Here is a 16,195-nt window from a genome sequence, read left to right as displayed (position 1 = left end):
TTTTTTTTTTTTTTTTTTTTTTTGCCCTTATCGAGGTCGAAGGGTTCGAGGCTTTATGTTGATGGCGGCAGATACAGAGCGGAAAGCCATGGAAACAGGTATGTGTTTCCAGTATATAATTTAAGATCCCTTGAATAAAAGAAGAATCGAACCCCTTTTAAAAAGGCTTTGGTGTTCATGGCTCATCTTTTAATAACACAAAGCTAGTGGGTGGGTCATTGGAATAGGTGGATTGGCGGGAAACGGTGCTGGTTTTCTTAGGCTTTTATTTTGTTTTATTTTATTTTATTTTTAATTTTTATGGATTTAATAAATTAGGTTTTCTATCAACAATTTTTTGGTTTTCTTAGGCTTTTTGTTTTCTGATGGATTTAATAAATTAGGTTTTCTACTGGATCTTATGATCTTATTTTGACATTTTTTACTTTTATTTTGTTTTATTTTATTTTATTTTTAATTTTTATCGATTTAATAAATTAGGTTTCTCTTCAAATCTTATTTTGATATTTCTTGGTTTTGTTAGGCTTTTATTTTATTTTTAATTTTCATGATTTTTATTTTATTTTTAATTTTCATGATTTAATAAATTAGGTTTTCTCCTAGATCTTATGTTTTCTGCTTTTGTTTTATTTTATTTTATTTTTATTTTTCATGATTTAATAAATTAGGTTTTCTTTTAGATCTTATTTTTTTATAATTTTTTTAAAAAATTTGTAAGTTGTTAAGTTAGTTAAGTTGGAGTAAGTTAAAGAATAATTCATTTCTAACAAACCAAAATGAATAATATCATTATCATAACAAACAAAATGAATAATATCTACCAACAGTGCTGGACCATTATAAATGGTATCAAAGCCAAGACACTAATCAGTGTGTCAATAAGGACGTTGGTAACACGTAGCAGGCCAAAACGAATAATATCTGCAAGTGGTGGTCATGAGTGGTCATGAGCTGTTATAAATGATATTAGAGCCATGTTAGGCCTCCAACGGCATGGCGTGAATTGTGAGGTCCCACATTAGTTAGAGGGGAGAACAACTAAGTATATGCAACCTCTCCTTAGTGGATTGTGAGGTCCCACATTAGTTGGAGGATTGTGAGGTCCCACATTAGTTGGAGGAGAGAATCACTTATAAGTATATGAAACCTCTCCTCTAGTAGATACGTCTAAAAATTGTGAGATTATCGGTGATATATAACGAGCTATAATAGACAGTGATACGAGTTATTACGAAGCGGTTTTATTATTTTCTAAAATAGTTGCGAATATATTTTTTTTTATAAAAAAAATTACATTTATAATCAATTTCAATCGTTTAAGAGTTTCATTCAAACTTGGTTCGCAGGTAACCTAAAAACTCTATTCCTCGTAAAACATTAAACAATTAAAGAATACACATCTTCAGGATGTGCTACAGAAAAGAAAAAAAAACCGTCAAAATTGTATTCATTGGTAATCTTGTTGCGTTATACTATCTTTGAAATTAATAATCCTGACGATGTTTACAAAAATAACACATTTTCAAGATGTGCTACAAAAAAATCCTGACGATGTCTACAAAAAATAACACATTTTCAAGATGTGCTACAAAAAAAACGTCAAAATTGTATTCATTGTAATCATTGATGATCTTATTGCGTTATAATATCTTTCAAATCAACAACATTGACGATATCTTCAAAAATATCATTCTTTATCACCTCTCGATGGTGGTCAATCTCTTCATCCTTGGTGTTATCACTATTATCATCGTTACTTTTCTCTTGAAATTCATATAGATCAATTGTTGTTCGATCTAAAGTCCCTTCTATGTAAGCATAATGAATATTTTCATTGTACATACGACACCAATTCCTATTTTGATCTTGGTTTTGAGACAGTGGCAATCCTCTACAAGTAAACAACATAAAATTGTTTTAAAAATATATCCATACATCTCGATCATATTGTATATATTTTTAAAAGTTATGAGTAAATGTGTTGATAATTCGTAGAATAACACTCGAAAAAAAGTTGTATATATATATATATCAAACAAGATTCTATATCAATTTAAAGAGTTTTATTTAATGAATACAATAATCACTCATAGAATACGAAAAAAAAATACAAACAGAATAATCCACTGGCAATTGATAGGGCTTTTATCTAATGTTCACTAAAAAAAATAAAATAAAATTGTAAAGAAACTAATATAAATTAGCATTATATATATGTATATATATGTATATATATATATGTAAACATTTGAGAGATTGATTTTAATAATTAGATTATTTTTTTATTTTTTTATTTTTTCAATTAAAAATATAGTTTTTTTGTTTTTTTGTTTTGCTTTTTACTTTTTAAAAAAACCAATCTAGAAATCTAAGAAAAATTTATAAAACAGAAAAAAAAAACAAAACAAAAGAAGGTATTTGATTTTTAAAACAAAAGTTTTAAATTTGACTAAAAATTCTAAATATGAAACTTAAATAAAATATGACATAATCTCATCTATCATCTAGACACCAAATACATAATCAATATAAATTCTAATGAAAATTGAAAGAAAAAAAACTAAAATTCACAATTCAAATATAAAAATATCAAAACAGGAAGCATATAAGTTCATAACAAATTAAAAAAAATTAAAGGTTATGAACTAAAATTATAAAATTTAAAATTAAATTACCAAAATTAGTATTTTTTATGGTTAATGGGTGATGAATGCAAAACAAAGGGAAAAGTTAAATATAATATTTAAAGAATTAATTAATTATGACTTTTTTGAGAGAAAAAATAAAAACAAAAACAAAGCAGAAGACTAGTTCATTATTACCATTATTATTTAAAAATATCTCTTAATGATAGAGAATATAATAATAAATACGGAAAATATATATGTTCAATTTAACCTTTGTAATTAAAGAACAAAAAAGGAGTTGATTTTCTCTTAACAAATCTTGTTTAATTTTCAGTAGCGAAATTGGTTAAATGACAAAATAAACAGTTTAAATGTAAATGTAGAAATTCAGAAAGAAAAAATAAATCAGAGAATAAATTGAAGTACGTAACTGGTCTGAAGTTATTTTAAAAATAAATAATTTTGTTTTTTTAATTTTTAAAAAAAATCTTGATCAAACAAAACAAAAAAAATCATTTTGCATATAAATGATTTTAATTATTTTTTCATATTAAAATAAACACAATAACTAAAAGAAATTAAAGATCGATTATCAAGAATTAAAGATAATAAAATTATACTTAATGTCAAATATTGAAAAAGAAATAAGGTTTCGTTCATCGGAGACAAATCAAGTTAACATTTCCATACATTTCAAATTCATAAATTGAAAGCCAGAACTCAACCAGAACATTTTGTTTTTACAGTTCATTTTCAACAATTCCAGCAGTCAATCGTAATTTTGATAATAAAAATCTCCTAAAATCAGAGTTCAATTTTTTGAAGAAAACAATTTCGTAAAAAAACTTGAAAATAAATATGAAAAGACGATGGAACAGAGAATCATTCAAATCAAAGAAAAGCGAAACCGCAGACGAAAAAAGCACAGAGAAATTCACCAAAAATTATTAATAAAAACAAGAGCAATTAAAGATAAGCATAAAATCAAAAGGAATTGACATTCTTACCTAATATGGAAGACATCGGAGATGTTATATTTCTGGAGGTAAAAATTGATTGCGTCAAGAAATGCTCTGTACGTATAAATGTGAAGACCGTCGACTCTCGGATACGGCAATCGCGGTATCGGCGGACGCTCCGTCGTCGACATTGACTTGATCAGGCTATGAGCGCCGGAGTATACGTATGATTTCCAGGAGATTTCGTCGGGGTTAATAACCGGTTCGAGGCCGATAAAGCCTAGAGTCGCCATAATAGGTTCGAGCTCGTCGTGCGTCATGATCGGCTTGAAGGTTCTGGTGAACCACATGACTAGTTTCCGCTTGGATTGCTTGAGGTATTCATCCATTACACGGCGGAGTTACGGCGGCTTAATCGGAAAATCGAAGGGTTAAGGAGGAGGGAGTGATGGAGAGTTTTTGAGTTTTCTTTGGGAGGAAGGGATCTCGAATGTAGGGATTTGAGAGAGTATTTTTGGAGGGTGGAAGTTTGAAGGAGGACTGCTTTAATAAACCCTCCACATTTGCATTAAATTACTGATTTACCACCGAGAAAAATATTTACCGACTGTAACTGTAATAACATTTTTACTTTTAGGTTAAATCGATTCTAAATTTTTAAATTTAATTTTACCGCTAATAGTTTCTCAATTTTAAAAAATATCTACATTTTTTCTCTAATTATTTATTAATTTAATCAAAATTCAATTTAGTATATAGTAAATAGGGTTATACACGGATTGAGTTGGGTTGGTTGGGTTAGAAAAATCTTTTGAACGAGCATGAATTGTCGAGCTGGTTGGGTTGGTGACCCGAACAACCTGAATAGAGTTTACAATCCAACTTAATGTTAACTCGGGCTAAATGATTTATATTGATGACTCCAAGTATGTACATTAAGAGAAAATACAGAGAATAAAAGTACCGCATTTTTTTTCTATTTTGTTCTTTATGTTCATCTAGATCGAGTGTGTGCGATCCTAACAACTGGTATCAGAGTATTGTGAGCCTCAAAGGTGTAGTCAAAAGTATTGTCCACTTTGAGCATAATCTCTCATGACTTTGCTTTGGGCTTCCCCAAAAGGCCTCATACCAATGGAGTTAGTATTCCTCACTTATAAACCCATGATCACACCCTAAATTAGTCGATGTGGGACTTCTATCATCAAACAGGGAGGATTGTTGAGGATTATTGGGAGTGAGTCTCACCTTGTTTAATTTAGTGGAAGATCATGGGTTTATAAAGTGGGGAATACTATCTTCATTGGTGTGAGGTTTTTTGAGGAAGCCCAAAGCAAAGCATTGAGAGCTTACGCTGGACAATATCTGCTAGCAGTGGATCTGAGCCGTTACAGTGTTTGGCTAGAGCAATTTTATGTGAGCACGAGAGGTTACAAAAAAAAAAAAAAAAAATCTATAATTTAAAATTAAAGTTTAAGCTTAGTCATAATTATTGGTAAGATTACCTTGTCGAAACGCACCGTTTCGATTACTTGTGGGCCAGGCTAGAGGAAAAAAGAGTGGCCGTTAACAAACCGGGCCCAATAAAAACTAAGGTCCACTAAAATTCGTTCGTTTTGGTTTTTGGGCGCACACTTTCTCCTTTCTCTCGTTCTTCTCTGTAAAAGAAACTCCGTTCCTTCATCTTCCGCCATAGCTTTCTTCACTTGTCGAAACCTAACCAGAAGCTTCGTGGAAGACTGTTGCGGAAGCTGACTGAGATTCTTTGGAGGTTGTTGTTAGAGGGAGAATTTTACGGTTTCGAGGTGTAATTGGGCGGAATTGGCGATGTCTCTGAGGATAAAGGCGGTGGTGGATAAATTCATGGAGGAGCTTAAGGAAGCCTTGGATGCGGATATTCAAGATCGTATCATGAAGGAGAGAGAGATGCAGAGTTACATTGAAGAGCGCGAACGTGAGGTTGCTGAGCGCGAAGCTGCTTGGAAGGCTGAACTCTCCCGTCGCGAGGTACTTGATTGAATTTTCTCTCTTTCTCGTTGGATTAGTTTGTTTGTTTAGGATAGCCAATCGATGATTCTGATGAGTTTTCATGGATGTATGCTCATTTTTATATTCCGATGTTCTCACGCTTAATTTAGTCAAGAAGAGTTTTCAGTCCTTGTCACTTCTCTTATACATGCTCGATGTAACGTGAATTCTTTCATTCCGAGTTGTTGAAATGAAGACTTTTGCTCCCAATCTCATCACTCCATAGTTGGATTTTTTAAGCATTCAAATCACAGCTTAGTTATTAGGGCAGAATTCTTGGTGCTGCTTTCACAATTATGTTATAAACTGATCTTTTTGTGGTAGGTTTGGTAGATTTTTAGTTCGAAATTAAGATGGCGAGAGCTTATTTATAGTAGGATGCCTTTCTGCTATCTCTTTAAATTCAAGATTGCACCTTCTTTATTCTTCCCCTGCTGTGTGGATCTTACCTTTTAGATTGTCAAATGTTTGTTTTCTGGACTTTACCAGCCATTACTGCACGAATTACAGGATGCCCATTTCTTTTGTCGCTTGTTTTCATATTTTCCTCCAAATCTTGGCACTAAAGATCAGGAATTCCGGATGATAAGTTTCCATGGGATGTTTGGCATATGATTTTAAAGAGTTGGGAACATGGAGCCAAGTTTGAGTGAAGGAACAAGCTATAGTTTCGCTGGTTTGGTTTTTGTAGATTTACAACCGAGAGACATTAGCATATGGTATAAAAGGTGGCAAGATTAGAATTTGTTTACCAATAATGGGTATAGTGCCAAGGGAAGTATTAGATAACTTCCCCTTCTCTCCCAATACAGCAATTGTCAAGCCAAAAAGATGCCCAACCAACCCTTGCTAACAGACCATATAAAGACCCATCTCAAAAACATTCTCGAGTGGGGATATTGTTCACTTTGGACTTTCCCTTTCAGACTTCCTCTCAAGGTTTTTAGAACGCGTCTACTAGGGAGAGGTTTCCGCATCCCCATAAAAAATGCTTCATTCTTCTCCCCAACCGACGTGGGATCTCACAATCCACCCCCCTTCGAGGCCCAGCGTCCTCGCTAACACTTGTTCCCTTCTCTAATTGATATTGACCCCCAATCCACTACCTTTCGGGGCCCAACGTCCTTGCTAGTACACCGCCTCGTGTCCACTCCCTTTGGGGCTCAGTCTCCTTGCTAACACATCGCCTAGTGTCTTGCTTTGATACCATTTGTAACGGCTCAAGTCCACCGTAAGCAAATTAGGAGAACAAAGCATTTTTTTATAGGGGTGTGGAAGCCTCTCCTTGGCAGACACGTACCTTGAGGGGAAGCCCGAAAGGTAAAATCCTAAGAGGATAATATCTGCTAGCGGTAAGCTTGGGCTGTTACACTCCAATAATCACCTAAATGATTCCCCACTCTCTCTCCTCACGTGCCTCCTCTTGTATACATATTTAATAGGAGGTCTATCAGGTCTATCATATTAGTTTTAATGGTGCAGCGCATCATAGTAAATTCAGCGCTAAGGTTTGGTGTAGAACTTGAAGTTACCCATTCTGCAGATATGTTGATTGTATCGAGTAGCAATAGTTAATGAAAGATGAACTGAATATGATTCAATCAGTTAAGGTATATCTTATTGACCAAGAGGTCAGAGGTTTGAATCTCCCATCTTGACCAACCCCACATAGTTTTGGGTTCTCAAAAAGACAATAATTTCTGCAGATACGTTGATTGTATTGAGTAGCAAATAGTTAATAAAAGATGAACAGAATATGAGTCAATCGGTTAAGGTGTATCTTATTGACCAAGAGGTCAGAGGTTTATGGCGTTGAATTCTCAAAAAGATAATAATGAGTCGAAGAACTATCAACGTAAAGAGCTTGAATTTTTCTTTTATTATTATATTCTGTAATTCTTTTCATCCCCTTTCCATGCATCAACCAATTAACCCATTCATGCTTCCAGAGCATGACTCAACCGGTTAAGGTACATATTATTCTTCTCATCACGCTTCGATTTTAGGCAGAGATTGCACGACAAGAAGCAAGGTTGAAGATGGAGAAGGAGAATCTGGAAAAAGAGAAAAGTGTGCTAATGGGAACTGCATCAAATCAAGATAACCAAGACGGAGCTCTTGAAATCACTGTAAGTGGTGAAAAATACCGATGTCTCAGGTTTTCAAAGGCAAAAAAATGAGGCTGACATGAAGAACATGATAAAGAAAAAAAGTAAGGTAATGTCTTGTTTGTGGCCTCTTCTTCCTCCTCCTCTTAAGCTTCTTATAATTTTTTTCAAAGCAAAGTCATTAGTGTTGAAAGGGTTCTAAGATGTACATGTAGATAATTGTTTATTACATTATCTGATGCTAACAGCTTCTATATTTGATCATTCCATTTCATTTATTTAATGAATCAATCAATCTACATCACCAAGATCCCTCCCTCCCTCCGTCTTAAACACCCACAGGTTTTCCATATTTTTGTGAGAAAAATGCATAAAATACGAACTACCCAAAGATCGGAGAGTATGACCACATAATTTCCATATTTTTGTGAGAAAAATGCATAAAACACGAACTACCCAAAGATCAGAGAATATGACCGGAGTTTTTCCATGTTTTTGTGAGAAAAATGCATAAAACACGAACTATCCAAAGATTGGAGAGTCTTGACCACAAGTAACCCAAAGATAGGAGAGTCTTGACCACAGGTTTTCCATATTTTTGTGAGAAAAATGCATAAAACTCAAACTACCCAAAGATTAGAGAGTCTTGACCTTAGGTTTTCTATATTTTTGTGTCTATATTTTTGTGAGAAAAATGCATAAAAGGCAAACTACCCAAAGATCATAGAGTCTTGACCACAGGTTTTCCATATTTTTGTGAGAAAAATGCATAAAACGCGAACTACCCAAAGATCGGAGAGTATGACCACAGGTTTTCCATATTTTTGTGAGAAAAATGCATAAAACACGAACTACCTAAAGATCGGAGAGTCTTGACCACGGGTTTTCCATATTTTGTGAGAAAAATGCATAAAACACTAACCAATAGACTATGTTAGTTGATAATTGATGGTCGAAGAATAGCATAGCAATTGCGTAATTAGATTCTTTTATTATTATCATTATTATTTTGTAGTTGGGCGATGTGAGTTGACAACTCATTTGTTATTTTTTTATTCATTCTTCCCCTCGTCGAGGAAATTTTGCAAGCATTGTCGTCATCACACCCTATCTTGTTGGCACCTCCCATCTATCATCTAACATTCACCGTACGTAGTTGAGAAATATTGACAAAGCTTTCTTAAGATCGAAGAAGAAATAGGACAGCTAGAAATACGACAACCATTACGACTCATATAATTTCATGTCACGTAAGCGAATATATTAAAAAAAATACTTCAATTTATCTGAACTGTTAGAAAGTTGAACAAAAAGTTAAAAGGTCTCAGTATAATATAAATTAATATTCTCTCATAAATGGAAGAATAATTAGAATAATTGTGAAAGAATAATAATAATTTTGAAATAATATTTTTTAAAATAAATAATTTAACGTTTTCTAAGTCGACTAATTATAATTAGCCAAAATATTAGAAATAATAAAAATAAAACGACATGTCGTTTCCGACTCTTTCCCGCTCCTTCCCTCGCGCGATCTTCCACTTCCCTCTACTTCAGTTGCTCTGCATGATTGATTCAGTTGCTGGTGCCATTTCCGCTGCTGCTCACACTGGTTGATTCAAATTACAGAGCCTGCACCATCCCCTACCGATTCTCTTCCGATAAACCTCGCAAGCCCACTCCCATTGAGCTCTAATGGATCGGCGTCTTCTACAACTCCATCCCTTCCCTCAAGTACATATGGTTTCTCTCTTTCTCCATTTTCGTTTTCTTTTTTTGTTTGATTGGGCATTCTGCTGCTGGGGGGAAGGGGAAGTCGGCGATGATCTTTATGTTCTAGTTAGCGATGTGGATGTGGTCTGATTGTTAGAGTTTTATCTGCTGTTTAATCGGTTGATCTTGTTTTATTGAATGTGTAGCTGATAGAGAGCTTTTAGGATGCGATTGTCAGAATGGTTTTCTTTCGAAGAAAATTATACAATCGATCGTTTATAGGATAGAATTCATCATCCGTTCTTATTGATAACTTGTGCAAATGATGCTTTACAGTTTTTTGTGTGATTAAATAGCATTAACTTTAGCTAACTTTTTATGGCTTGATTTCTTTCGAAATCTGGTAGTACTTCCTTGTGAGCATTCATTATTGAGAGGAGTAGTCCATATTGGCTAATTAAGAGGAAGATCATGAGTTTATAAGTAAGGAATTGAGGAAACCAAAAGCAAAGCCATGAGAGTTTATGCTTAAAGTGGACAACATCATACCATTGGAGGTCTATGATTCCTAACATGGTATTAAAGTCATGCCCTTAACTTAGCCATGTCAATAGAATCCTCAAGTGTTGAATAAAGAAGTTGTGAGCCTTGATGATGTAGTCAAAGGTGACTCAAGTGTCGAACAAAGGGTGTACTTTGTTCGAGGGCTCTAGAGAAGGAGTTGAGCCTCGATTAAGGGAAGGTTGTTCGAGAGCTCTAGAGAAAGAGGCCTCAAGGGGAGGCTCTATGGTGTGGTTTATTCGAGGGGAAGATTGTTGAGAATTATTGAGAGAAGTAGTCCCACGTTGGCTAATTAAGAGGAAGATCATGAGTTTATAGTAAGGAATACATTACTATTAGTACAAGGCATTTTGGGGAAACCAAAAGCAAAGCCATGAGAGTTTATGCTTAAAGTGGAGAACATGATACAATTGTGGAGGTATATGATTCCTAAAATAGTATCATAGTCATGCCTTTAACTTTGCCATGTTAATAGGATCCTCAAGTGTTGAACAAAGAAGTTGTGAGTCTCGAAGATGTAGTCAAAGGTGACTCAAGTGTCGAACAAATGGTGTACTTTGTTCGAGGGCTCTAGAGAAGGAGTTGAGCCTTGATTAAGGGAAGGTTGTTCAAGAGCTCTAGAGAAGGAGGCCTCAAGGTGAGGCTCTATGGTGTGGTTTATTCGAGGGGAAGATTGTTGAGAATTATCGAGAGTAGCCCCACGTTGGCTAATTAAGAGGAAGATCATGAGTTTATAAGTAAGAATACTATCTATCTCCGTTGGTATGAGGCCTTTTGGGGAAACCAAAAGAAAAGCCACGAGAGCCTGGAGAATGAGTATCAACTTATTTCATGTCGAACCATTACTAATTTGGTCGTTTTATTGATCAAAGGTAATAGAAAAGTTACAGAAATTCAATATCAATTTGAAAGGAACATGGAGGGGAAAAAAAAGTATCGAAATGTTCAAACAACATAGAGAGAGTTTCAATGGATTAATTCTCTTTGGTTGGATACGAAGCCATTTGGTTGATTCCACATAATCCTTCAGGTTTTCCGGTATTTCTCTTCATCCTAATGTATCCATTTTCTCCCCATTTTGGTCCCCATGAGTTCTTCACAATAATATAGTCTGTTCCCTCTGATGAACCATACCCGACCGCGGTCACACCGTGATCCATCTCAGTTCCGCATCGACCTGTGAATATTCCCTGTGAAGTTCATAGATAAACCAATGATTTCATAGTTAGATTCAAGTGAAACCATCCATTTTGATTTGTTTCTAAGGGAAAGTATGATGCTATGCTTTACAATCTATCTTACCCCTTTGTAGAATTGGAAATTTCTGCCAGAAGCCTCAATGGCTACGCTGACAGGTTGGTTACTCAATGCTTTTAGGAGGCTCTGTTCGTCATTTGCTGGCACGTCTTCGTAACCGCTGATCGTTACGACATCAAATTGTTCCTAGAGATTATAGTAACATGTTTTAGTAAACGTGCAAGCTCTATGTTTAGGCATTAAGTGTTGAGGATTGTTGGTGGGGAGTCCCACATCGGCTAATTAAGGGGATGATCATGGGTTTATATATCAGGAATACATCTCCATTGGTATGAAGTCTTTTGGGTAAACAAAAAACAAAGCCATGAGAGCTTATGTTCAAAGTGGACAATATCATACCATTGTGGAGGTTAGTGATTTCTAACATGGTATCAAAGTTATGCCCTTAACATAGTCATGTTAATAAAATCCTCAAATGTCAAACAAAAAAAGTTGTGAGCTTCGAAGGTGTAGTAAAAAAGTGACTCAAGTGTCGAACAAAGGGTGTACTTTGTTCGAGATCTCTAAAGAAAGGAGTCGAGCCTCAATTAAGGGGAGACTATTTGAGGGCTCCAAAGGCCGCTGGGGAGACTTTATGATATACTTTGTTGAAGGGGAGGATTGTTGAGGATTGTTGGTGGGGAGTCCCACCTCGGCTAAATAAGGGGATGATCATGGATTTATAAATAAGGAATACTCCATTGATATGAGGTCTTTCACAAGAGTTTATGTTCAAAGTGGACAATATCATACTATTGTGGAGGTTCGTGATTTCTAACATTGAGTCTATTTACCTTTTCTCTGATACATTTTCCTTCCTCCATCAGATATGGGTAGTCATCCTCCTTTCGAAGTCCAGAGTTCGACATTATGTATTGGAAGGCGTAATCCATCAGACCGCCATAGCATCCATTGTTGAAGCTTCGATCGCAGTCGATCAATTCTTGTTCGGACAACGAGGTTAGATTTCCAGTAACAATTTGGTTTATCCCCTCCACAGCTGCCACAGTTGAAAATGCCCAACAACTCCCTGCATTCCAATCATAGTTTTGTTGAAGCATCATATAGGAAAATCATGATCTTATACCATATATCCTTAACTAAGTAGATAAATAGATAAGAGAAAGACAGAGACCACATGAGCCTTGGTTCTTGACTGGAGTAACAGCTCCTTTGAGTCTCCAATCGACCGACTCCGGCACGTCCTCGACGTCCCAGTAACTAAAGCCACGAGCTGATCTTTTCTTTGGAAACTCGACTTTCAATCCCAAATATTTACTCTTAAACTCTTCATGGCTCAGGTCTGCAAATTCATTCAACCCAAGCCAATAGCTAGAAACCTTCTTGTTTGTCTCATCAATGTGCTTCAAATTGTCAAGGAATATCTCAAACCTATGGAGCTTCTCTTCAATGCTCCTATACGTTTTACTATGCCTCGACATCCACGACTCGAAAAGCTCGATGGTTTTATCCATGGAGGCTAAATGCTCGGGGGAATATCCCACGATCGAGAAGTCGTGAGCGATAGCGTAGCCGATGAACAAAGTTGCAGAGAGGGCAAGGGCTAATTTGGAGATGGTAGAGAGAGCCATTTTTTGGAGAAACTGTTGAAGGAAAGGAAGGGGAAGAAGTTGGTGAATGAGTTGAAAGGGGATGGGATTCTCCCTTATATAACGTTTGTTTGGTAGATTCTGTGGGGTTTCTTTAAAGTGAAGTAGTTTATATCATTTCATTTTTTGTCAATACTGTGTCTTTAAGATTGGTTCTTTTGCAGCCTTTCTCACAAAGTTATGTTAATTAATTCTTTTTTTTTTCTTTTTTTGGTATATTTAAGCAAAATTTGCTGAATAATCTTCTAGAATGGTTCGTTTGCTATATATATATATATATATATNCACACACACAAGTTCTTACCGAAAATCACGTTATCTTTAAACTCCGATTTGAACGCCGATCTTGGCCGCCTTCACTTCAGAACTTAACCAGATAGCGCTGTTGGGGGGTAAGAGTCCAAGGATCAACACAAAACGTTGCTAGCACACGAAAATTTTGATGACTTCTCCATGTAGATACTCGTGGACTAACCTGAAGTTCTTGAACGTTTTGTCGAGATAGGAAGGTGCGATTCGTGAGAGCACCTTGCCTCGAGCTATTCAACGGTTTAGATTGGGGACTCGGTTCTCCGGCGTCGGTTCTGATCCGATCTCCTCCCCTTCCTCAAAACCCTAATCTTCTTTCCCTCTTCTTTCTCTTTTCCCCATTTTAACTCAGCCAAAACAAACCCCTCAACTTATAGGGGCGAAATGACTAGTTTGCCCCTATTGTAACCATTTTTTTTTTTTTTTTTTTTTTTTTTTTGGGTTTCATCGCGATATTAACTTTACATTTTTATTTTTTAAGTTTTGGATACGGTTCATATTTTTGTTTAAAAAATACAATTGAGCTTTTAAATGGGTTAAAAAGTACCTTCTTAACTCTTTCAATTTTTCATTTTTCATTTTTTAATTTTTTTTATATTATTTTTTCCTTCCTTTGTTTGATGTCCCACGTTGGTTGGTGAGGAGAACAAAACACCATTTATAAGGTGTGGAAACCTTCTCCTAGGAGACGTATTTTAAAGCTTTGAGGGGAAGTTCGAAAGGGAAAGCCTAAAGAGAACAATATCTGCTAGCGGTGGATTTGGGTTATTAAAAATGGTATTAGAGCTAGATATCGGACGATGTGTCAGCCTTCTCACTATTCCTCGAAAGGGGGTAGACACGTTGTTCCCCAAGAAGGGTAGACACGTTCCTCGAAAGGGATATACACGAGGTGGTGTGCTAGTAAGGACGTTGGGGGGGGGGGCTCAGTGGTAGACACGTTGTTCCTCGAAAGGGGTAGACACGAGGCGGTGTGCTAGTAAGGACGTTGGGCCGCGAAGGGAGGCTCGGTGGTAGACACGTTGTTCCCCAAAGGTGCCAGTGAGACGTTGGGGCCCGAAGGGGGTGGATGTTTCTTGAATGGGGTAGACACAAGGCGGTGTGCTAGTAAGGACGCTCGGCCCCAAAGGGGAGTGGATGTTCCCCGAATGGGGTAGACACGAGGTGGTGTGCTAGTAAGGACGCTGAGCTTCGAAGGAGGGTGGATGTTCCCTGAATGGGGGTAGACACGAGGCAGTGTGTCAGTAAAGACGCTAGGCCCCGAAGGGCGGTGGATTGTGATGTCCCACATTGGTTGGAGAGGAGACAAGATAATCTTAGATGTGGAAACCTGACGCTAGGCCTCGAAGGGCGGTAGATTGTGATGTCCCACATTGGTTAGAGAGGAGAACAAGATAATCTTAGATGTGGAAACCTGACGCTAGGCCCCCGAAGGGCGGTGGATTGTAATATCCCACGTTGGTTGGAGAGGAGAACAAGATAATCTTAGATGTGAAAACCTTTCTCTAGCAGACGCATTTTAAAGCTTTGAGAGGGGAAGCATGAAAGAGAGTTTGCACTTTATTTTTCTTAACTCTCTGCTGTGTTTTTTTTCTTTCGTGTGATTTTGAAGTTTTCTTTTCATTATTTGTTATTTATTTATTTTTATTTACCAATTATTTTCAAATAATTTATAAGAAGGTTGGTAGTAAAAGAGAAGAAAGGATAATAAATTGAAATATGTGTTTTATATATGTATTTTATGTCGAAAAAATTGAGATAAATTAATTATATTTAATTTTTGAAATATAATGATCATTGTATTCATTACTTTTAAGTAAAAATTTGTATAATTTTGTTAAATTAATTTATTTATGATTACTTGTTAAATACATTCAAGAACAAAAAATTAAAAGTTAATTGGTTAAATTTATTTCATAAAAATTATCTCATAACAATTAATTATCTAAAATTTATTAATTTAAAATTGTTGGAAGACTTAATAAAATTCATTAATAATATATCCCAAATGTTTAACACTGCTGAATCATTGAACCGAATCGATTAGTTCGGTTTAAATAAGACTTTGATTCGGTTCTCTATCCAGACCGAACCGGTCTTGAACCGAAGGTAAATACCGGGTTTTAATTTCATTAGATATTACGTCACCCATGAGTTTTTCAAATATGGACAAGTAGGACTTTTTTTTAAGGATGAAAAGACTATTTTACCCTTCTAGAATGCCCTAATTTTTCTTTTTGTCTTCCTTCTCCTCCTTCCCGCGCGCGCATTTCTCCCTCTCGGATGAAACCTACAGCGGCGAGTTTGAAAGGCTGCGTCGAACGGCGACCTTTGACGAGCGATCGGCGGCGAGTTTGAAGGCGACGACGAGCGGCTATTTTCGAACCACGACTGCGGCTTGGAATATTTTGACCCTATTCTCCTGTAACTGAACTCTTTTTTTCCAAGAGCAATACTTGATGGAGTTTTGTAAGACGGATTCTCAAGAACTTTTGTTACAGATTCGGCGCCAAGAGGAGCTTTTGAAATCTAAAAGAAGGTCTGTCTTTCCGTAATCTGTTTATGATTTTGTTTGCTTGCGCCACATACTGTTTAAATGACGAATTGAGGAATAAAAAACTAGATAAAGAAGTTTTAAATTATTGATATTGGAGTTTTGACAAGCATTTCGCTGTTCAAATCCAATTTTGTTTCCTTTTTATTGCGTATAAATGTAGTGTCCGGACGGCATAGATTATTACTTTTAGTAATTTAGATATCGATGCTGCAGTTTTCGATTTACTGGAAACGGATTCTACAAGTTTAGAGTACTTAATTGATAATTTTGATGGCTATGATCAGTGTGTTTGGATGAATGGCAACCAAACATCACTGATCCAGATTGAGTAATTTGGAGACCTAAATTGTTTCAAGCACTGAAGAACCAACTCCACTGATACCTGATTCCGTTTTTTCTTTCTGTCTTTTTTTTTTTTTTTTTTTTT

At 35.7% G+C, this 16,195-nt stretch overlaps 4 protein-coding genes across 6 annotated transcripts in view; 2 read left to right on the top strand and 2 right to left on the bottom strand.

The window, feature by feature from the left end:
* Positions 1–1,504: 1,504 nt before the first annotated feature.
* On the bottom strand, positions 1,505–4,083 carry LOC111435277. Its single transcript, XM_023072714.1, has 2 exons — positions 3,635–4,083; positions 1,505–1,891 (listed from the first exon to the last, which is right to left on the bottom strand). The coding sequence occupies exons 1-2, from the start codon at positions 3,973–3,975 to the stop codon at positions 1,633–1,635; spliced, it is 600 nt and encodes a 199-aa protein (XP_022928482.1). The 5' UTR covers positions 3,976–4,083; the 3' UTR covers positions 1,505–1,632.
* Positions 4,084–5,206: 1,123 nt separating this feature from the next.
* Positions 5,207–8,000, top strand: LOC111435239. The gene is made up of 2 exons (XM_023072655.1): positions 5,207–5,593; positions 7,621–8,000. The coding sequence occupies exons 1-2, from the start codon at positions 5,414–5,416 to the stop codon at positions 7,792–7,794; spliced, it is 354 nt and encodes a 117-aa protein (XP_022928423.1). The 5' UTR covers positions 5,207–5,413; the 3' UTR covers positions 7,795–8,000.
* Positions 8,001–9,269: 1,269 nt separating this feature from the next.
* The window catches only part of LOC111435237, an 11,727-nt gene continuing 4,801 nt past the window's right edge, over positions 9,270–16,195 (top strand). The window contains exons 1-2 of one of the 3 annotated variants that reach the window (XM_023072651.1): positions 9,270–9,456; positions 15,508–15,750. In XM_023072651.1, coding sequence (XP_022928419.1) covers positions 15,671–15,750 — 80 coding nt within the window. In that variant the 5' untranslated portion in view covers positions 9,270–9,456; positions 15,508–15,670. Of the gene's footprint in view, positions 9,457–15,418; positions 15,751–16,195 lie in introns of those variants that run through there. The other 2 variants (XM_023072652.1, XM_023072650.1) reach the window with 2 other exon arrangements.
* On the bottom strand, positions 10,824–12,946 carry LOC111435238 (cysteine protease XCP1-like). Its single transcript, XM_023072654.1, has 4 exons — positions 12,428–12,946; positions 12,087–12,322; positions 11,299–11,439; positions 10,824–11,186 (listed from the first exon to the last, which is right to left on the bottom strand). Exons 1-4 carry the CDS (start codon positions 12,882–12,884, stop codon positions 10,971–10,973), a joined length of 1,050 nt encoding a protein of 349 aa, XP_022928422.1. The 5' UTR covers positions 12,885–12,946; the 3' UTR covers positions 10,824–10,970.

The sequence above is a fragment of the Cucurbita moschata genome, unplaced genomic scaffold (genome assembly GCF_002738365.1).
Source record: "Cucurbita moschata cultivar Rifu unplaced genomic scaffold, Cmos_1.0 Cmo_Scf00048, whole genome shotgun sequence".
In the NCBI taxonomy this organism is placed as follows: domain Eukaryota; kingdom Viridiplantae; phylum Streptophyta; class Magnoliopsida; order Cucurbitales; family Cucurbitaceae; genus Cucurbita; species Cucurbita moschata.
This window is presented reverse-complemented; position numbering and strand designations above follow the sequence as displayed.

Bases quoted from the DNA above. Each gene is read 5' to 3' on its own strand.
- LOC111435239 (XM_023072655.1), top strand. From the start codon at position 5,414: ATGTCTCTGAGGATAAAGGCGGTGGTGGATAAATTCATGGAGGAGCTT. The intron at 5,594-7,620 runs GTACTTGATTGA...CTTCGATTTTAG, and splicing joins CTGAACTCTCCCGTCGCGAG to GCAGAGATTGCACGACAAGA.
- LOC111435238 (XM_023072654.1), bottom strand. From the start codon at position 12,884: ATGGCTCTCTCTACCATCTCCAAATTAGCCCTTGCCCTCTCTGCAACT. The intron at 11,440-12,086 runs GTAAATAGACTC...TATAATCTCTAG, and splicing joins GAAAATGTATCAGAGAAAAG to GAACAATTTGATGTCGTAAC. The intron at 11,187-11,298 runs GTAAGATAGATT...TGAACTTCACAG, and splicing joins ATTTCCAATTCTACAAAGGG to GGAATATTCACAGGTCGATG.
- LOC111435277 (XM_023072714.1), bottom strand. From the start codon at position 3,975: ATGGATGAATACCTCAAGCAATCCAAGCGGAAACTAGTCATGTGGTTC. The intron at 1,892-3,634 runs GTAAGAATGTCA...GTTTACTTGTAG, and splicing joins TCCGATGTCTTCCATATTAG to AGGATTGCCACTGTCTCAAA.